The 22,894-nt window shown below is 44.4% G+C and overlaps 1 protein-coding gene across 3 annotated transcripts in view; it reads right to left on the minus strand.

Moving 5' to 3' along the window:
- The window catches only part of ACSS1 (acyl-CoA synthetase short chain family member 1), a 70,213-nt gene that overhangs the window by 39,744 nt on the left and 7,575 nt on the right, over positions 1–22,894 (minus strand). For all 3 annotated transcript variants that reach the window (XM_090052441.1, XM_090052449.1, XM_090052457.1), the window contains 3 exons: positions 19,752–19,848; positions 1,578–1,777; positions 446–621 (listed from right to left, as the gene is read on the minus strand). In XM_090052441.1, coding sequence (XP_089908567.1) covers positions 446–621; positions 1,578–1,777; positions 19,752–19,848 — 473 coding nt within the window. The remainder of the gene's footprint in view (positions 1–445; positions 622–1,577; positions 1,778–19,751; positions 19,849–22,894) is intronic.

The following is a 22,894-nucleotide window of genomic DNA, read 5'->3' on the forward strand; positions in this document are numbered from 1 at the left end:
AGATGCCCCTCCTGAGGTCCCTTCAAACCCTAATTTTCTATGATTCTATGTTTGAACACAACAGTGCAACAATAGGTATCATGGTTTTGGGGTATTCTGAAACGTATGGAACACCATTGCTGGAAGAAAAAATTGGGGGCAATTTCTAAATACTAGGCATTGCATTCCACTGTGGGATGTAATGCAAAGTTTGGTGGTCTGAAGTAGCTATCCACCATAGGGAGCATTTCCTGTAGCCTGCACCAGTTGCTCCAATTTATGATCACATCCTAATTATTATGATTTCCCAGTACAGCCAATGCCTGTAAAATACCTGGTATGTGAAAACAGAGGTCCTCATACAGGAACATCAAGCAAGGTATCTACAGTACCCAGCTCCTAAAGACAGGGCAGTCTAACCAGCACTGGATTAAATACCTGGATTAAAATAACAATGTCAACGTACTTCATTAAGTGGGATATCGAGATCACCCATGTGGACTGTGTTGTCCGTCCTTTGAGCCACAAAGACATGTTTGACACTTGGGCAATTCTTCACAGCTTCATCCACAGTCTTCTTCAGCTCTATGATTCGTCCACCCCGAATGCCTTGGTTGTATGTAATGACAGCTTTGCATTCCGCTAATGAGAGAGAGAATTGGCAGACCTATCAGGGTGTTTTCCATGACATACACTGTGCTTTAATTAGTCATGAATATGTGGTGAACATTAATACCCAACAATGATGGCAAACCCTCCTTAAAATGGTAACTGAAGGAGTGGCCTTTCCAGTCTTCAAGGCACAAGAGGAGAATTAGTCCCCCATCCAAAGACCACTGAAGCCAATGTGAATCTTCCAACTAACATTAATGGATCCAAGAGCATGGCCCCAAGCAAGTAAGTGTAATCTTCCAGATGCCCTCCTACCTCCACTGTGGAGTAATCTTTTAACACCTTCCAATTCTACTAAACACCCACCTAATCCCTACCAAATTCAGAGTCCTTTATCTTACTTGGGCTACAAAGAGATGTCATATTTGTCCAGGGAAAAAAAACATTTTATTGCAAGACAAACTTAAATCATTCAGACAGCCATGTCCATTCTCCTGGGTTAAATACTAAAAAAGTACTAACAGTTTATCCTGGGACATCGCAAAGTATGTCTGAATGACTGTCATTATCCCATGATTGTATCATTGAATCAATGGAAGAAAAGCAGCAGTACATTTAGCCATTCACTAAGCTCTGACTGGAAGGGCAATGTGTGTGCACACTAATCCCAGGGTATTTCTAGTCTAATAAACATAGGTACAACTCATCCAGGGACAAATGCAACACCTGTTCTTAGCCTGGAATTTTAGCAATGCCTGTGGATTTCTGAAGAGTCATAGTACAGTATAGCTCTTTAACCGAGTGCTTCAAATTGCACCTACGCTATTTACCATAGGTCAAAAAAGATAAATAAAATATTTATTTTTCCCATCTAAATTAACTTTCATTAAAACAAAATGACCATAAAACTTGTTTCCCTATATACTACTCAACTGTAACCAAGGAAATATCCAACTTAAAGTATTTTGCTTTGTTTTTTTACTTACAGTCATTGATCCTCCCAGCTAAAGCTTCCGCACTGAAACCAGCAAAGACTACTGTGTGAACAGCACCAATTCTGGCACAAGCCAACATAGCAGCCACAGCCAGGGGCGACACAGGCATGTAGACTGCAACCCTGTCCCCTTTTTGTATTCCATACTTCTTCAGTGTGTTGGCAAGGCGGCAGGTCATGTCCAGGAGTTCCCTGCAGCGCAAAGGGAACACATGTCATTTTTGTTTGCAAGCTGCTTTACAGCCACTTACCCAGAATGAAGGATTTAGGTCTGCACAAAAAAACCCCTGTGAATCTGAACCCAGATTGCCACTGAAGACAACTGCATACTCCTAAGCCTGGCATGCCACAAGGCTCAACCTGCTATTCTATGCTTTCCAGACTCCCTGCAAAGCCATTACAGGCACCAGTAAGAAAATGCAAACTGAAAGAGCAACAGTGCCCAGTCTAAGCTGTGGCTCTTCATCTTATGATGAAGACTGAGGATCTTCACAGAAATGTATATCAAAGCTTTGGGGGGTGCTTTTACTACATGCATTGAGTATCTTTCCTGAGATCTTGAATAATACAATACATCAGTCCTGGTACAAATAATACACAGTGGGATTGTCTACATGTGCTATTACTTCTCAGTAGGCTTACTGCACAGTAAGCCTACAGGGGAGTACACCTACATGTGTTCCCTCTTGGGAGCAGATTTACTCCCAATGAGAGTAGCCCAATATAGGGCTGCTCCCACCCTGCTCTGCCCCGCTGCAGCAGCCAGGGGGAGTTCAAGGCTCCTTCCCCTTTCCCCTGCACCATGCTAGCCTGGGGGCTGGCAAAGGGCACAGGGTGGTCCCAGTGGGCATGGGGCCAGAACAGCTCTGCCAGCTGCAGTGGTAGCTGTCTCTTGGCCCCATGCACATTGGGAGGGGACTTGATGTGCACAGAGTTAAGAGAGAGCTGCCCCTGCAGTGGGCAGAGCTCTCCTGGCCCAGTGCACATGGGGACACATAGCTGCCAGCAAGCCTCTTGATGGGGGTTTGCTGGGAGCAGTCCAAGGTGTAGGGAAGCTGCAGGCGAGCCTCCTGCAGGGTTCGGGGTAGGCATGAAACATGGCACTCACTTGCAGATGCCCTGATTGGAATAGAGCTGGCCACTTGGAGGAGGAGAGGTGTTGGGAACATAGCCCTCACTTGTCTCCTAGAGCAGCCAGCTCCATGTTGCACAGACCTGGCTGCTCTGGGGGACAAGCAAGGGATAGATTCCCAGCCCCCACTCAGTCCTCAGAGCAACTAGCTCTGTGCATGGAGCAGGGACAGGGGGCAGAGAGCTCCCCAGTCCTGGCCCTGATCAACTTCCAGCTCCTGGAGAGAGCCTGGGAGCTGAGCAGCGCCAGGACCATGAACAGAAAGCTCCCTGTCCCCTGTGGCCCCCTGGTGGCTAAACTGACCAGGAGCAAATTTGCTCCTAGTCAGAATCTACATGTTTCACTTTGCAGTTCGTTTACTACCTGTATCTAACTATGCAGTAGACTAATTTACTGAACAGTAAATGTGAGCACATGTAGACAGTAATACTTTACTGGATAGAAGACTTATCTACTGCACAGTAAAGTGCCTCATGTAGACACAGCCACAGTGTCCTTTGCCATGCAATGGGCTTGCCACAGATAATTTTGGGGATGCGTATGTTGCTGTGGCTCTCAGGTTACACAATGAGCCAGCCAGGCGAGTGTCACAATTCTAGGCCCTGCACTCCATCTCCTTTAGGTGAGATATGAACAGTACTATCTTCCAGCTTTTTCAGTGTCTAGCCACAATCAACACCTGGATGTAACCAGTGCAGCACTCCATCTGGGGAGACAGCCCCAACATACTGAGAGAAGACTGTTCAGGGTCATGAACACTCTCCAGTTTCTCGAATTTTTCTTTCGGGAAAGGCATGCAGGAAGACACAGGCTCCTCTTAACAGAAGGATGAGTCATTTCATCAGACCAGTCATCTCATCAGGTCAGTAAGAATTTTAATCAGGCTAGTCAATTTTTATGAGGATTTTGCCATGTTTCCTAGCTTGCCATTCCATGAGGCCCATTCAACTCACCCTCTGTGTAGTCTTGTATTTTTAAAACAAGACTTGCCATGCATTTACATTTATTCCCCTAAACGAGCATCTGGTTGTCTCACAAACACCTTTCACTTCCTGCAGAGGAACAATATCTGGCCACCTGGTGGGTGTGTGGACACTTTCAGAAGAAACAGAACAGCAGCTCTTCAGTCACAGCTACTGGATATTCCCTCAGAAAATGTATACGGCTCTTAGACAAAGCAGGAATATGCACTGGAAAAAAAGCCATTGAGAGCTGCATATGCAGACCAGGTTTATGACTCTAAGCAGCCAGATTCTGTGATGAGTCAATAAAAGGTATGTACTTTTTTATACAGAAGTATTTTCTACCTGGTATTCAGCTTAGGCTATATCTGTTCCTTACCCAGAACTAGGGAAGGGCACTTTGTGCCCAGAAGCTTGCCCAACATCTCTCCTATAGCTAGATAGTCCAGTGAAAGATATTATCTAACAAATCTTGCTTCTTGTGCTTTTCAAAGTCACCTGAGGAAGGCAAAGCCTTAGTTACAGTAAAAACAAAAGGTGAAACTCCAGGCAAATCAATGTTGTGACTGCAATAGCAATCTATACCTATTAACTACTGGTACCTATTAATGACCTGCTCTTCAGAGCTGCTAAGCAGAACAGCTCCCACTGTGAAACCCCCAGAGTGGAAGTATCATGGGTTTCACATACCCCTGAGGCTGGGGATCATGGCTGTCATGATTCTGCAGCCCCCTCCCTCCCCAGGTTTTCATGCACCCCCAAGGCTGGGGAATTGCAACAGGTGCAATCCCCCAGCCTGGGGGGGCGGGGAGAACGGGACACCCCCATGGCTGGGAACTCCTCAACTGAGGGGGCTTCCAGCTACAGAAACCTGCTTGCCAGGGCAGGGGGAGCCCAGGATTGGTTTAATCTTCGTAGTTTAGGAATGTGTTAACCACCACATGTGCATGGCAGGAGGCATGATTGTGGGATCATGCTTTAGATCCCATTGCACCTTTACCTGCACATGTAGAGGGGCCCACAGAAAAGCATTGAATTGCAGTGGCTACTTGGTGGTTAATACATTTCTAAGCTACAAAGATAAACAAGGCACTTTTTACAGGTACGGGAACAGAGGTAGAGTAAAATAAATCCCTTTAAATAGGGATTTATAAGAAGCTGATCAACAACAGATCCACTCTAAATTTATATTATCACTATAGTATGTCATTTAGTATGGTATCGCTGGGTGCCACAGTCACAAGAACAAAGACACAGTCTACTTCCTTGTTAAAAGAAACCCAGAATATGAACAAAAGCACTATTCACAATGCCTGCCCGCCTGATGCACAGGGCTAATAGCAGAAACACTGCTAATTAAACTAATTAAAAAGCCCAGTGTGGGCTGTAAATTACTTGTAAATTATATTCAGTGCCTGCACTGGGGAGAACAGAAGAACAGCCTGCTCCTTTGGCTAAGACCTAGCAACATTTCACAAAGAGAACAGAACTACTTGTGGTGAGTGCTGGAGGACGGAACACCAGGTAAACACAAAATGATGCTGGGCAAGGTAAAGGAAAAAGCATATGCCACGTTATTTGGAGCATAGGGAAAGCTGTGGGGCCCCTGGAAGAAGGCAGGGAAAGAAATACAGAATTCAATCCCAGCAGCTCTGCAAAAAAAATGTTCCTAGAGCCAGAAAAATTTTGTCTAGAACTTTTTGCCAATATTTGCCCAAATTCATTAATGTTTTTGGTCTCACCAGAATACCACATTTCTTTATGAGCTTACTATTCACTTTTAAAAAACTGCCCAGCTCCAATGGGAACTCATAAAAATACCTTACTGGCTATCTAGCCCAGCATCCTGCCTCTCACAGTGGCATAGGGAATGCCAAGAAAAAGAGCATCTATGCAGCGTCTGTTCAAACTAATCCATCCCCTGCCACTCTCCTGCGACAGCCTCCAGGGTAGAAAGCCTTAGAGGGATCCTCATTTGGAGGTTATGGTCCAAACTATCATGCTTAATGCTTACTGCTGAACCTATTCTCCATGAATTTGTCCAGGCCTCTTTTGAACCAGTTAAATTCTCAACACCCTTTAGTAACTCGCCCATATTAGCTTCCACAGCACTCTTTTTCTACTACTCCAAGTTGAAGCCTTTTGCCAGAACTGCAAATTATTTTGACAACAACTACTAAAAAACCCTGACTTCTGTCCTACCACTCATTTCCCTGCAAAAGCTTAATTCAGGGTTTGGCAACCTATGGCCCACAGGCTAGATCCAACCAACTGAGCCATGGGATCCAATCTGCATAGCTGGAGAGCCTTGTCAGCACTCCCATCGCAGCCACTTCTCCAGCCCCCACTCTCCCCATTCCCCATCTCCCAACTCCCCATCTGTTTTGAGGCTCAGCTTCCAGCTGGTGGAAGCTGCTGGAAGCTGCACCAGTGTTGAGGATCTGAAAACTGCATCTGTACTGCTCCTGCTTCTCTGCTCACCCCTCCCCCCAAACTCCCAGTTCTAGTGCAGGCACAGCTGGAAAGTTCACAGCCCAGATACAGCTCCAGCGCATCCACTTACATTGGGGCCAGGCAGCAAGGAACAGTTGTGGTCATGCAGTTTCCAGCTGTGCCTGCTGCAAATGGGAGGCAAGTGGGAGGGGGCAGAGAAGCAGAAGCAGTGCAGATACAATTTGCAGGTCCCCAACCCTAGCACAGCCCCCACTGGCTAGAAGCTGAGCCCACATGCAGCCTCAGAGAGAGAGGGCTGGGAGAAGTGGCAGTGCCATGGGCACAATTCCCAACTGTCTGGCCTCTGCATGGTGCAAAGAAAGCCCCGGGTCACTGACCTGCCATCAAAGCCACTCAGCCGGTGTCACACCAGAGCTGGACCATGGCTTCTAAAGGGTTACCAATCACTGACTTAATTGATTCTTGTCAAATATCCATTGCTATCTGTTAATATGAATGAACTACAAAGTCTTGGGCCTGAATACATCAGACAGTTACAATTATGTAATTTATATCCATTTTGGATGCCAATATAAATTACACTGGTGTTCAACGTGGACAAACGGTCAGTTATTTCAGGATAACTTCTAACAATAGGTACTGTTAGAGCACCATGCCATTAGCTAGCAGGGAAGCAAATGCCAGTTCTGAGCCAAATCTGGACACATTTGTATAACTTAAACCACTGTAGTTTTACCACAGTTTTTTTCCTGGGACAATCCTACACTGGGTTACAGCAAGTTTCACAACTGTAAGGCAGTACATTGTTTCTCTGCTCCTTGTTTACACTAGTGTATAGATGAATTATAGTGATGTAAACATATTGTGTAGCTAAGGTCCCAGTAGGTCTTTTATCAAGTTGAGTATGTAGCAAGCAGCACTATAGCTATTCTAGCACCATGCAACTGAGGGTTCACCATGGGAGGACTCCTGAGTGTAGGTGAAAACCAGTTGGGTTTCCTTACTCTTCAGTATGGGACTTCTATCTGCAGGGAGAGAAAAAAGCAGGTATGAAGAAGCACTGCTGTATTTAAATACCCCATAGCTGTTTTTGCAAGAAACAAGAAAATTAGCCACATACCTAAATTGGGCAATTATGATCTACATTCCTAACTGTCCCCTGAAGTTTTAATGGGAGTGAGTATTCCAGAAATGAAGGAACATATACAAATAGAGAAAAGGCTGGACTTGAGCAGAGATAAGATCCAACTCTCCCTTGCCCTGTCCCTGGCAGTGGTCAGCACTTGTTACCACAGTTGTAAGTAGCCCCCATTGTGTAGACACAGGTTCTCATCACCAATACATTCAGAGCATATGGTTAAAACCAGAAGCATGAGGTTTTAATTCCCTTCCTAGATGTGTGTTAGCAATAACCTCTGCACATTCCTACTTTCTACATACGTTTTATCTCAACCCTGCTCACCTGGGCTGCAGAGCGTCCCCCCATTCCCATTCTCTTTATATCTTCATCCACAATTTCACATCATTTCTGGCCATAGTTGCTTTCTGAGGCAACTTGGGAAATTGCAAACTATTACGATTGCATACAATAGTCACAAGCGATTGTTGTACACTATTGTATACTGAATACAGAATACAGAGAGACCAACAGAAACACTGATCAACTGTTCTTTAGATGAGAAAGTGAGTCCCATGATGCAGATGGCTTTGACAAGGAGGGAGGGAGGTGACAACTTAACCAAAATGGAAAAGAAGTCAGGAAATGTGCCCTGTTCTCCTGAACACAAATGATAAAGGATTTCCGAATTGAGCATTGCATGAACACTGTTCCAAGTTCATATAACTTTCTAGGTCTAAAGAAAAACAGTTGTAGAAGCACACAAGGATTGACTCTGAGTTACTATTTGCCTGATGCCTGAATTTGAATGAGATAATCAGCACTTAGGAACAATTATGTAACAATTACACAATCCAGCATTTCACTTTGCACTGCCAAAGGCACAGAAGGAAAAGAAAGACTCTCTGCTCCTAAGCCTCTGGTTGCTGTCACTACTGGACAGTATAGGCAATGACAGAGAAAATTTAGACAGGGAGGTGGCCATTAAGAACTGTGGAAGGTAGGATTTGCAATCAAGACTCTGGTCTGTCAGCATGGGAGAAGCTGATTCTGCAAGTCTTCTGGCCCCCAGTCAAGCTATGCAGCATTTGCCTCTTCCCACAAACAGACTTCCCATCTGGTACTGAAAAAAAATACAGAAAGAGACTCCCTTCCAGCACTGTAAATCCCAAAGGTCTCATAGCAGATGGAAATGTTTTGTATGTAGCTATCTCCTATACCCTCTCATTTCATCTGCTGCCAATGCCCTACTGCTTCCTCTGGTTAGGCAGTACTGGATTTCAACAAAACAGCCCTGGAGCAACAAGAAGTATCTGTACGGGGAATGGACACTAACCCCAGGGCTGCTTTTCCCCAGTGTGTACACACTACATGGAGCACAGAGACAAACAAGGCCCATGAAAACCTGCACTAAGGATCAGAAAATGCTGTAAGACAGGGGTTGGCAACCCCGAGCACACACAAAGTATGGCACACAATGGCATTTTGCTTGGCATGCACTCTCAACATTACGAAATCTATGAAATCTATGAAACTTGTTCCTCACAACCAATTGTCTCCAAGCTCAGAGAGGAAACAGTCTAACTAACTCTTACCCTCCTCAGGCATGCATATCTCCAGTCTGTGGGCAAAGATGAGAGAATTAGAAAAATAAAAATAAAATGTAATTAACCACACAAGACTTGAATCCATATGGTAGGAACCATCTGAACAGGACTCAATACCCCCCTTGCCATAGGGCTGCACACCTAGCCTACCCTACTGCAGAACTGGATAAACCACTCTGAAGAATGTCAGCAAGAGGCAACTGATGTGCACGTTACCCTAGCTAAGTAGGGGTATTCCTGCTCTTGTGCTTCCCTTCCTGACTAAGAGACAGTGCTTATGCCTATATATGTCAACAGAAGTCTTTCCATTAGGTTCAGTGAGCTTTGGACTACATGTGGATGTCACCCTGTTGGAGCAAGCAGGGCTGCAAAGACTACTGCACCTATTAGGTACATAAGTGGACTTGAGTACTGCAACAGGGGGTCAATCCCTGTTACAAGGAGTTACAAGAAAAGGCTGGAAAGTTGACCCTGACACCTTTAAGACCAGGACCTTCTGAGCTGGCAAAGACCAGGTGCAGCTGAATGGGCCACATGACTAGAGTGGTATATGGCCCAGACAGATAAAAGCTCACTCAGCAGAGGGGGAAGAGGTCAGTAGGGCCCTATCTGTGGAGGGTGCTGGATTGCCCACCAGGAGAGAAGGCTTTGCTAGACCCTGTAAGTAGCCCTGGAGGGGAGGTTGTTTTGCAGAAGTTTTCCTTTTGTTATGGGTTTGTTAAACAGCAAGTCAGTGGGACAGACCCTTGAGAGAAAATTTTGGCTACCACCCCAAAGCAGAGACAAAATTTAAATTGAGGACTCTTTTTCTTTTTCCTTTGTTTGGTGAACATCAGGTGGACCAGAAGCAGTTGTATGTGGAGGCCTCAGGACAGGTTGTCCCAACACAAGGAAAGCTGGAGCCACAAGCACAAGGACTCACTGCAGTGGTGCAAGGCATTGAGTAGTGTAGCTGCAAAACCCAAGCTCTTGGGCTCTACCACCGGCAGGGTGGGGACTTGGGAGTAGCTTAGTCTGAGGCATCTGAACTGAGAGACAGATGGAAAATTGGCCAAGTGATGGCCTGATCAGTGAGCCAGCCAGCACTGAGAGCCCCTTGAGTTTGTGAGAGCCTGTCTTAGGACTCCCCCTTTCTTCTTCTTTGAGCAGGGATATGATACCTTGCAAATTAACTTTTTTCAACAAGGCATAACAGACAAGTGGGACTAGGAAGTCTCTGAGCAAGCAAGGGTGGGCAGCACTGACTGTAATGGGATGAGGGGAAGCTCCCTTCCTCTGGGTCTTGTCACAGGCACCCAAGTGTGATTCTATTCCACTCTGTTCAAGTCCCTGAAAAAATGCTAGTGCAAAAGGTAGGTTGGTCCTTGTTCTCCATGCTGCTGTCTTGTGACTGAGTCTTTAGGGTTAGGTGACTACAGTATGTTACAAAAGTAGATGCATTAATGGATTTTCAGGACTTGGACAAGGTGAAATATTATCACACCTTAGCATCAAAATCTACCTAAATGCCTAATAAGTACAATACTCTCTGGTCGCTATTGTTGTTCCCGTCACATGCTTGTTACATTCTGTGCAAGCTCTCAGAGATGTTCCCAGGAATTGCAGCAACATTCACAGGCAAAAATCACAGAAACACAACAGTTAGTCTGGTGTCTCAGTTAACTAGAGCATCACAATTTGAGACAATTCTCTTCTACGAGCCTTAAACAAATGCAACACTTTCTCCTCCTATTGCCACAGAAAATATATTTAAAACTTCCTGATACGCATTTTCCATTGCTTTTCCTACCACGGTTAAATGGTAGACGTGCCAATGCCCTGCCAGTCAACATCTGGGACAAACAGCTGACAGAGGCACTTATAACAATGGATCTATAAACTTGCTGTCAACATGTGGCCGTATTTCAGCAAAGTTTGATGGACCCCTTCCTGTGAGACATTTTTCTAGTAACTTCTGTGCTATCTTCCACCACAGTTCTCTAAATTGAAAACCAGGCAGTTATTTTAATCTAAGAGACCATATTCCTTCTTTTAAGAGACCACACTCCTTCTGGATGCAGCATTATGCTAAATTTATTTAGAATGTTTTCCCACTAAATCCTATCACACGCATGGGCAACTATGAACAGGCAGAAATTTTCCATCACTAGAAATGTTTCCAGAAAAGGGAGCAGTACAGGCACTCAGCCCGTAGGTGCCCCCTACCTCCTACTCCACTTGCTTTCCTCAGACCAGGATGATCCCAATCTGAAGAAAGCATGGGAAGCAGGGGCTGTTCTAGTCTTCCCATTCCTGCAGGAACTGGAGCAGCAGCAAAAGGGACCCTGATGTGAAGAACAAGCAGGGAACAAACAGCAGCTTTTCCTCTGTTCAGCTCCTAAGCACTGTAAGCCAAATGGAGTGAGCAGCATTGCAAAGCCCCCACCCACTCCTCATACTGGCAACTCCAGTGTGAGAAACAAGCAAGGAGCAACAGGTAGCTGCTCCCCCACTCCTCTCTTAGTCTACAGGGGGAGGCAAGCAGCAGCTTCTCCCCATACCATCCCCAGTCAGGAGTGACCCCAGTCTTGGGAAGGCATGGAGAGCATCTCCCCACTGTTCATTCCTTCTGGGACTAGGAGGAGTCATAGAATCAATGAGTCAGAAGGGGCCTAGACAGATCATCGAGTCCGACCCCCTGCCATGGGCAGGAATGAGCACTGGGGGTGGGAGGGGAAGGAACAGGGAAACATACAGGCTTTTGTTCTCCCAGAAGAATTATTTTTCTCCCAGAACCACCATTTTTCTTCCAGGAGAAAGTGTTTGAGTTCCTGCACACCTATGATTTTTACTGGAAGTGCTGAGATTCTCCCAGTAGAAATATTACACCTGTATGCAGCCATAGTCATACCACTGTAGCATTGAAGGCTATAACTTTAATTTATTTCAAAGTGGTCTGAAGCATGCACACTGCAACAGCGTATTTGCTAAAAAAATGCAGTTTTGAGGAGTCTGAAATTATTTGCAAATTTGAACTGAATTTGCTAAAAAGTCTTAGTGAAAAAAACAAAAAAACAAAAACCTTTCTTGGGTTGATAAGTTTTTAATGCATGAAAACTTGTTTATTATTTTGCTACCTGCTGTTCTTTGTAGGTACACAGTTTTATCTGCTTAGAAGTATAGCAGGTCTTGGACTAAATAATAAGCAAGCAAGCGATGTGGTGGCCAGCAGGGCAAATAACATGCTGGCATACATCAACCAATGCATCTCATTGAAAACTAAGGAAGTGATACTCCCGCTGTACTCAGCACTGGTGAGACCACAGCTGGACTAGTGCATCCAGTTCTGGGCACCGCACTTCAATAAGAACGTGGAAAAACTTGAGCGGGTCCAGAAAAGAGACATCCATATGATTAGGGACTTGCAAGGTGAGCCATACAAGGAAAGGCTGAGGGACCTGGGCCTCTTTAGCCTAAAGAAGAGAAGGCTGAGCGGGGACTTGATAGCGGCTTAGTGCTATATCAGAAGAGTGCATCAGGAGCTTGGTGAACAACTGTTCACCAGGGCACCCTGGGGGAAGACCAGGACCAATGGATACAAACTCCTGGAAGGCCGGTTCAGGCTTAATACCTGGAAAAATTCCTTCACAGTCAGGGAGTCCAGACAGTGGAATAAACTCCCTTCAGAGGTGGTGCAGTCACCTACCCTGAAGGTTTTCAAGAGGAGACTGGACAGTCACCTTGCTGGGGTCACCTGACCCCAATTGTCTTCCTGCCTAGAGTGGGAGGGCTGGACCCGATGATCTGCAAGGTCCCTTCCAGCCCTGTACAATCTATGAAACTGTGTGAACCAGAACAAATATTGATATTTGTGTTGCAACTCATTTCCCATAAATATTTAAGCTAGGAAACTGGATTGCTCTAATGTTGGCAGAAAGTGAGCATAAAAGCAGTATAAACACAGCCTACATCTATTCTTTGCTGGGAAGTGAACGAATGTTCAGACATTTTTTACATTATTTGGCCAGTTCTAATTACAGTTTCTTTCTATGAAGAACAATCTCAAAACCACAAGTCATCTAGTGGCTTTGCTCTAAAACAAGTTTGAAGGAACACAGTTAGATATATGAATCATTCCAAAGTGAAACGAAAAGATTCAGCCAATTAGCAGGACAACGCTTATAATACGTGCATGATTTTGATCTTTTACACAGAGGAAACAAAGTCCTTCCCTGGTGGTAGCTACCTGGTACATTTTAAACCTGTACTGGAGAACACAGAGGGAAATCCTGACCCCTTTTCAGTCGTGGACAACTCTGTCAAAATTTCACTCACTGCCTTTTACATATGCTAAGCTGCTGAATTCATTAGGCTTTGAGTATGACTACACAGCAAAGTGAAACTATGATTGTAACACATACCTCTCCTGAGTTTGTCAGGCTAGCACAGGTTAATACCACCAGTAAATACACAATGGCACAGCCTGTGCTAGAAACCAGAAAACAAACTCTCCAGGGAACTTGTACTGGGGATGTCAGCTTGTGCTAAAATCCACCCTGCAGCATTTTCACTGCTATCGTTGCCTCTGCAAGCTATGTTCACATCTTCCTTTGGCTGCAAAGACATGCCCTTCAATTCAACCACTTCAGTACCTATGACAGGCAGTGTGGCGTGTCTGCTTTGAGATTCTCATCTCCATAGTACTGGGGCGGGCAAAATGCAGCCCGCAGGCCAGATGCAGCCTGCCAGGTCATTCTATCTGGCCCATGGGGCCCCTAAAAAATTTAGAAAATTAATATTTATCTGTCCCTGGCTGCCTGTCATATGGCCCTCAATGGCTTGCCAAAACTCAGTAAGCGGCCCTCCGCCTGAAATAATTGCCTGCCCCTGCCATAGTACCTCTGAGAGAGAATCTTCAAGGGACTGAGCCCTCTCAGGACCCAAAGGTAGCAGTGAGAGGTGAAGGCAAAGAGCATTTTGCTGCCTTCCTCAGTGCTTTCAATTCAGATGGTGTCTCCTAGCAGTCAGCATCCTCAGATGAACTACTCTCTGACAAAGCACCCTAGCCTGATAACAACAATGCTTAGCTCTTCGATAGTACTTCTGATCTGCAGAAACAAATTGCTTGAGAAAAAATGAGGCTTATCTCCATATGACAGATGGGGAAACTGAGGCACTGAGCAATAACACGTTTTGTCCACAGCAGAGCAGTGACAGAACCAAGAATAAAGTGCCTATTTCCTGACTTCCAAGCTAGTGTCATGCCTGCAGGATCACCCTACTTTCCAGTGGGAACACTGCTCTCCAGTGGCCTAAAACAGAGGACTAGCCCAGGGATAGGCAAAATGCGGCCCAAGGGCTGGATGCAGCCTGCTAGGCTATTCTATCTGGCCCATGGGGCCCCTAAAAATTTTAGAAAATTAATATTTATCTGTCCCTGGCTGCCTGTCATATGGCCCTTGATGGCTTGCCAAAACTCAGTAAGTGGCCCTCCACCCAAAATAATTGCCCACTCCCAGCACTAGCCCCACTAATGAAAGGGAAGTCACTTGGGACTTGTCTGCATAGAGAAAAAGACCAGAATAGCTAGCACAGAATAGCTACTACTAAAGAGCCATCCCACACTAACACTCTCTCTGGACACTCTTATTCTGCACCATGAATGCCTGTGGACATGGAAAGATAAAGCACTTAACACTACTGTACCAAGACAAGGAAGGCCTTGTTATAGTGCAGCAGAACACAGTGCAACTGTTTCATCTGTCTGTTCCTAGCCCATATTAAGGGAAATGCAAATGTCTTCCCCCACTCTTTCATTCAAGAGTAAATTATTGCAGTGTAATTTTCCCGATTATGGGTTATGACTAGACACACAGAGCGATTACACCAGATCAGCTGGTACATACACCTCAGAGTAAGTCCCCCTCCCCTTCCACTGGATCTCTCTCCATTCCCTCAGTGCAGAATGAGTGTCCAGAGACAGAGTTAGCGTGGAGTAGCTGTGGTGCCCTAGATTCATACACTTGCTATCTTGCAAAGACTTCCCCATGGAGACGAGCCCTTAACTCCTGTCCTACAGTTTAATTGCAGCTCTCTGTCTCTGGTTCCCTCCCTTTACCTTGCATGTCACTGCTCTCCCTGACAGCTCAGCAGTGATGGCTTATCCTGCCTAGCAACCGCTTTGCATGAGTTAAGTCCCCTCTTCAGAGAGTCAATTAAGTTTTATAGCAGTAAGTTATACAAGGCGATAGTCACCCATTAAAAACTAGCAGGTAAGGGCAGAGATGATAGCCTGCATAAAGCTGGCTGATTTTGCCTGCTCTACAGATAAGGAGACATTTGAACTAATTTCCAAGGAAGAAATGTGTATGCCAAGGTCCCATGAAGACAGCTTTGCTGATAAGTCTCCCTGCAGCATTCCTGACTCACAGGATTCATTCAGACAGTCTGGTATTAAGTGATATCTGGCTAGCCAGTAGAAGAAGCACAGGGAATAAGGGTAAAGCAATGCCTTATTTCAGGTGGGCTTCAACACATGCTAACATCAGGGCTGGACTAGCACTTTGTCTTCTGACCTTAGGAAGGGCTGGTGCCCCAGAAAAAAAAAAAAGGATCGCATGGCAATTCTGAGAGCCCCAGTTCAGTTCCCAGCATCTCAAAGTTATTTGCACCACCTCATTTCCTAGCACAGGGAACTTTTCTACACTGGCTTAGTTGTACTAAACTGCACACAGGAATGGAAACAGACTCAAAGCTGTGCTCACACCTCACTCCTACCTGCATACAAGCACAGAAAGCAGAATAGCAACATGGTGTGCCCTCTGTCCTGTGCAGAATATTGGAGTGCAGGTCCCCCCTGGGACAGAGGAAAGAAGTGGCTTTTATCCTGTGACTCCCCTACTGATGCCTGTCCAGCATCTCAAAATGGAGCTTTTAGTTTATAATGCTTCTACCACAAAACAACAAGTACACATAATTTCCATCTTCAGGCACCCTGTATTCCCAATACAGAGTTGGTATTATTGTCCTGGCCTGTCTGTCAGAGAAATCAAAACAAAGGTTAATGGACTTGCCCAAGGTTATTGAGAAAGCCAGTGCCAGAACAATAAAGCTTATGGTTGTACCCATTGCTAAGGCTCTTGCCAGTGATCACAACATAACTAAATCTTATAAAACAGGGCTACATTTTCACTGGCTTTCCCTCAGCAACAGCCACATTCTTTCAACAGGGAACAGACCCAAATTAAAGAGTATGGCTAGTCTTGAGATCAGGACTAAATTTTACTTTGGCACCAGTCATTTCATAGTCATTCTGCACTGAGGTATCATGGAGCCCTACAGTGAGAAGGGTCACCTTTGGTAAAACATTCACTGGGTGAGACAGAGCTGGCATAATGACTTCTATGCCATCCCCTTTACCCTGTGAACCATTTTGGGAAGTGGTAAGGTCCTTTGTATTCCCCAGCTGTTATATTAACCCCTGTAGTGCATGTAAATTATGGCATCCTTTCAGCAGTTCTAACATGCATCAGGAGACCATCTGAACATGGTGGGCAGCAAGGGGTGCCACTGGGCAGTTCTGTGCCCTAGGCAACAGCAGTACATGGGACAGTTGCTGCAGTCAGGCTGCTGGCAGCAGCATGATAACTGGGAGAACAGCAGCAGCAGCTGCTGCTTTTGTGTCCCTCCCCAACAAGTCAGCCCCCAAGAATGGTGCACTGGTTATCCCCCACCTCCCAGACAAGTGATTTAAAGCTACCTTTTACACATATCACTGCAATTAGGGCTACCTGGAAAACAAAGATTCAATTTCTCAGAAAATGTCAAGGTTTTAACATCTGTTGTTTGCTCTGCACCAGAATGAAAACAAAACCTTCCAAAAGTTTACACAAAAAGTGATAGAGCAATAACTCTACTACCCAACAGGCAATAACCTAGTAGTCAGAACAATTGCAGCAGATGCAAGAAAACCTAGCACAGGTTCCTGCTCTGAACCAGAGAGAGTAAGAACCAGAATATTAGCCTGGAGGACCCCAAATTTGTCTCCTGCTGTGCGTCTCTCTCTCCTCCCCACTAATCCCCAGAAACATCATCCTGGACCCACAGCACATTTCCAAAAGAAGGTTTTGTCAAGCCAGTAAGTAAATGCAAAAAGTTTCCAGCAAACCTTAATTTCAGTGGAAGTTTGGTACTTAGAGAAGCCCCACTAGACACCGCTCCACTTCTTTAGGCATCTTAAAACTTTTACAGATATGATCCAAGGGGGTCCTGAAAGGAGGCAATTTTGAAACAAAGTGCTTGGTTCTCTTATTATTTAAAGGTGGTCTAATAAAAGATATCAGATTCACGCAAAGAACCTTGTCTGCCCATGTCCTTAGACCAACATGGCTACAACCTACACCCCTTGTTCTCTTCTCACAGACACTGCTTGCTCTAAGCTGACTGTATAACTCAAGCAAAGTTACACCCCTTTAAGTGGTGCATGCATAGAAAAGGAGGCTCAGAGAAAGCTCTCTCTCCTCAGAAAATATTGTATGCAGCATGTCTGCAGTGCCCCAGCCTTTAGACATTTGTTCTGGAAGGCATAGTAACCCACCAAAACACTGTAGAGGAAAACGATCTGTATCTGAAGGAGCTTTTGAAAGCACTTTTGGAGATGAATCAAGTCTTTTGGAGAGCATTTCAACAGGCTATATCTACATCTTTTGTGCATGCTTACTAACTCTACTTATCACAGAGCAAGTCAGAGACAAAAAAAAACAACCAAAAAAAAAGATTAATGGAAAATGTGTTGCCTAATTAGTGATTACAAAAGTCCAGTGGAAGTAGACAAAAATGGAGAAATGTCTCTTATTTTTATCTCAAACTGAAAAACAGCATTCATCATGTTCTCCTTCCTGCAGACACCACACTTCAGTTTATTCAGTATGGTGTCTTTTTATACCAGATAAAAATTGATTCTTTTTTCAGTGGCAGGCAGCTTGTTTCCAAGCTGCTTCCTGTCACAAGTTTGAAAGCTGGAAATATGTTTTACTGAAGACACCACTTTTTGCCACAACATGGCACCTGAAATACTGGGTCTCCCCTGCTAATAGGAAAAGAACTTGGCCAGGCTGGTTGTTCCTTGAAAGATTCCAATCATATGGCCAGATCCAAGTAGCACATCTCAGGGAACACAGCTGAAAGGGGAACTAAGATAATATTAAACGTCCTTTGTGCACTTGCAGGCCCAGGCCAGCATTCAGGCCTTGCAGTTAATCTGGGAATAGCTACTTAGATTCTGAATCTGAACAATCTGACACTAACACAAAGCATTCCAGACAGGCCACTAGACCCCAGCGCATCTCAATGTCCAAAGCGGAGAGGAGAGGACATCAGAGGGGCACTTGTCCACCCCTTTGCACCCCAAGGAACCTTATTGCTCTTGACTAGAGGCATCTCTTAGGTTCTGGCTACATTATATCATGACAATGACACCAAGGAATACAAATCCAAGCCAGTTTGTCTAGCAAAGAGCCTTACCATATTGTCCCTGTGTTGCAGTTACCCTGGAATGAGGCCAATAAAGAAGCTTATAAATATTACCGTCTGATTGCTGTCTTGAGTCCACTCTAAGCTATACTGGAGATGGTGCTGGTGTAGACAAGAGGTACACATAACTCTTCTGACCCCTCCTTCTCTTGCAATCAGTTGGACACAACTAGTGGTGCAGCTTAGGACTCAAACCAAAGATACTCCAAAACCAAGACCATTTTTATGCCCTGCACAGATAACCAGGACATTTGCTACCATCCAAAAAAATTAAGATAAAAGTGAAATTCACATTTTGCCATTAGTGAAAATTGATTTTTTCCCCTGTCCTTATTACTCACAATAAAGCAGTGCTGGAAAAAAAGGAAAACATAAGCTGTACATGGCAGGCTAATATTATTACTCCCAATTTAAAATTGGAGGACTGAAACACAGAGCAGCTAACAAAAGAGAACAATGTGTCCAATCTTCAGCAGTGGGGCTATGGGCATCACATTAGCCCATATTAGCCCACTGCACACCAGAGGAGTATCAGTATGATAGTTACCTCTGCACTCTGATTGATGGAGTGCCCCTATTTCTGGTACCAGTTCAGTTAGAAATAGCAATGAGAACACCCCAGTTCTGCCTGGCTTCTGGGAGTAGTCCCTGCTTTGTCAATAAGGCAAAGAAGAAAATGGACAGTTTTGAAAATATACTATGGAAAATAAAAAGCCAACCCCCTTTATCCTTGAAAGCCTCCGCTCAAGCAGAAATTTGTTATAGCAGATCTCCTTAAAGTGCAGCAGAAATTTACAGCCAGCTCTTAATCTGCTGCAAATCTGCCTGGTTCAATTAACTTAACTTTCACCAGCCGAGCAACTTGCCTTTACTAGCTCGGGATTGAGTAAGCTTGTTCTTGGACAAGGGCAGAAGAGCAGGGAGCCCAGCCACACCCATGCTGTTGAGGTGATAGACATAATCAGCTGCCAGCACCAAGGACAGGGGGCTATCTAGTCCTCTCCAGGCTACTAATAAACCCCACACAGGGCCTCATTTCTAGGCAGATAAATGGCTCCACCTCTGTGCAGTGGAGTGTTAGAAAGAAACAATCACTGTAGTTGTCAAATGTAGGATAATACCTCCAGGTCCCAGTGCCCCTGCAGGGTGCCCACCCCAAAAGGCACCCCCACCTCCATTCTGGACCCCCCCACCTTTAGTTGGTACCTGGAGCTTGTATCCCCCCCTCCAGTCAACATTAGTTAAGCTACTACCCACCTTCCCCCACCTCCTTGCACACACAGCAAGGCAAGTAGGTAATTTCTCAGAGTAGCAGCTCTTCACCCAGGCAGTGAAAATGCCATATTGCTATGCCAGACATACTTTAAAGCAATCTGTGTCATACCTGTACGTGATTTGCACTTCGGTGCCAGGCTCATCCTTCTCCCATATCAAAGCCACTCTGTCTGGAGACTGCTGGACATGCTGGTCTAAGCAGTTTACTGTGTGAAAACAAGCATTGAACAAAAGATTTTGTTTTGTGTTCACAAAAAAGGGACCTATGTTTGCAATTTGTTTGGCTAACAACTTTCCAGTCATACATGCAGGCAAAGTGAAACTTTAGAAGTTAGTGAAAGAGACATCTAATCATCTCTGTGGCTTGGGATGCTTTAGTCTTAAGTACATGGTGACACACTATATTTAATGCTTCACAATGTATCTAAAACTGTTTACAGAAGAGTGTCCTTGGGAGAGTTCATAGGCCAAGTCCTCAACAAGACTAAATGAGAGCAGCATCCCTGACTTCAAAGGAGCTCTGCCAGTTTTCAGCAGCTAAGATCTGGCTCTCTCCATCTGCAAACAGACATACCCAAACTGCCTGCTACCAGTTGTGTACCAATTTTGTGATGATATGGTTCTGTAGCCAATCTTAATATAGATGTTTCTATCAATTTTACCATATGACACAGAAGGGTGTAAAACAACTCCTAGTAGCAAAATATCCAAGGGACAGATCCACTTCCAGTTATTAGGCATATTCTATTCCACCCTGCCTAAGTCCTGAAAATCCAGTTATTCATCTATTTTTGTGGCACACTACCATTTTAGCCTTAAGATGGATTCACAAAACAGCAGCAAGGAGAAGGAGGAGCTACCTACTTTTAACATAAACATTTTTTTTTCCTGGGATGTGAGTAGGATGGAACAGAATCTCAATTAGGCAACTAAGTCCACTTACTTGCCTAATAGAACAGAAACTGGCCACTGGTCAACCTAGGAAAAAATAGCACACACACACTCTTGGCCTGTCTCAACATTATGTATGGTTATTTACCTCCCTGCTTTGGGTGTTTCACATTACATAGCCCTCAAATCCACACAGCCTGTCTCTGTAAAACAACCCAAATGTTTTACCTTGCATGCCCTCTAATTCAGCAATCCAGGAGCACAAAACTGGATAACTTTCATATTCTCTTCAGATTTTGTGTGTATGGACAGCAACACTTAAAATTACTTTCAGCTTTTTCTAAATATAGTCTGATGAATTCTATACCAACAGAAAGTAGCTGGGTTCCTTCCTGTTTTTTCTATACTTTTCAACAATTGGCTTTTTTGGAGGTGTAGAATGTTTTGTATTGAAAGGATACTACTATGTTGAGGGTTGAGATGAGATGAAGACTTAACTAAAACAAATCTTCAGCTTAACTTTACTAACTTATTTGTACAATTACAGTAGCATATGTTAGGAGGTAATAAAGAGCAAGAGATGTGTGTATTTTTTTCCATTTTGCACGCTCTCACTCTCTCTCTCTAGAAAAATCACTGTTTGTAATCTGTAGCTATAGTGTATGCAGAATGTTTTATCAAGTACACTGAAGGGCAGTTTGTACTGAAGGAGTTGCTATGTACATTAACCTGCTTTCAATTTGTTAGATATTAATTAGGTGCCTAAACTAAGGTTAAGAAGCTAATTAAATGATTTTAAATCCAGCTGCTTTACTCCCACAGCACCATTGCAAACCAACCATATACAACACTTTATGACATCTGATGTAAAACAATAACTTTTCAAAATATCTGATGCACATATCACATATATTTCTGGAAGCCGTTAATATCTGTGATTAAACAAATGGCTTCTTCCAGATAAATCATGACTGATGAAAGCTGAGCATTGTGCCATCCCTATTTCCTTTGGGGTTTGCTTGCTTGCTTTTCTTCCGCACCAGGAATGGAATACCATTCACTGGCAAGATTTCACTCTTTACTTGGTCTTTTATTTGTGCCAGCATAACTTGAGGAAAGCCAGTCCCTGTTTTATGGACAGAAGATGCTATCCCCAGTAAAATCAGGGAATCTGGGTGACTGCACATCATTAAAGGAAGCTTAAGGTTGCTTTAGCCATTAAAACAACCTCCCATATCACAAACAGTCTCAGGGGGTGAAACAGTTTGAAAGGTATTCAGAGAATGTTATCCCTCCTCTACCTTAAAATGCTTGCAGAAACACTCCAATACAAAAGTAAAGCAAAGTACCATATTTCATCACATTGCTGCCTCTCCTCATCTTGGAAGAATGCAGGAGAATTTATTATAGGTACTCCTTTGTCTATCAGCACTCAGTTAAGTCTGCTATGAGAAAGTGTTATACCTCACAACGAGGCTTAGAAATCAACTGCCACTTAGTGCAGCACAGAAGGTTATTTCCAAAAGGTCCCCTCTGGAAATGAGCTAAAACTAACAGAAAAGGGAGAGAAGGCAAGGGTAGATAAGGAAAGGAAAGGACAAACACCTGTAGGAAACCTTGCCCCCAAACCGCAAAACACACTCAAGTACCTTGCAACACCCACAGTGGCTCTACGGCAATGTCAGCAAGTCATGCTGACACTCCCAGCAGCAGTCCAATTTGCTGATGGGGATGACAGCTTTGAAAAGGAGCTACAGCTGTGTCAAGCACCCACCTTGCTCAGCTGGAGCCTAATGGATAAAAATGAATTGCTGAATAGAAATAGATTGCTGAATTGAGGCTTAGCAACCTTAATCCTTCCCTGACTGTAAGTGAATTGCCCACAGCTTTCTGGAAGGGAGAATCCCACTCAGTGACACTCCCCTCACTCTCCCACTGCTCTTTTCTCTGCAGCTCTTCTTCCTTTCATAACAAGGCTGGGAAGGTAGTACATGAACCATGGCTTTTATGTTGAAAGGAAACATTACACTTGCCCCCACCCCAGTTGTACTGTTTTTCAGCAGAAATCATATTGCATTAAAACTGCTAACTCTAGCTCAGTATTTGTAATAAATCCCAGTCCAAGGTCTCACCCAGAAGAAAGGTAAGGACCCAGAAGAAAGGCAAACACTCAACAGTAGCTGGACTTCAACGGTACTTGAAGTGGAAGCATAGAACTATCTGATCAGGGTGGGCTTACTATCAATACAGAAAGTACCCCAAGGCAACAGTCTGAACAGCAATCATACCACGCCTTCACTAATGTAGTGCTGGGCAGCTTTCTGGGATGCTTAAAGGACCCTGCCCAGGTGTGAGGTACAG

The sequence above is a fragment of the Crocodylus siamensis genome, chromosome 1 (assembly GCF_052110815.1).
Source record: "Crocodylus siamensis isolate JL-2025a chromosome 1, ASM5211081v1, whole genome shotgun sequence".
Classification (NCBI taxonomy): Eukaryota; Metazoa; Chordata; order Crocodylia; family Crocodylidae; genus Crocodylus; species Crocodylus siamensis.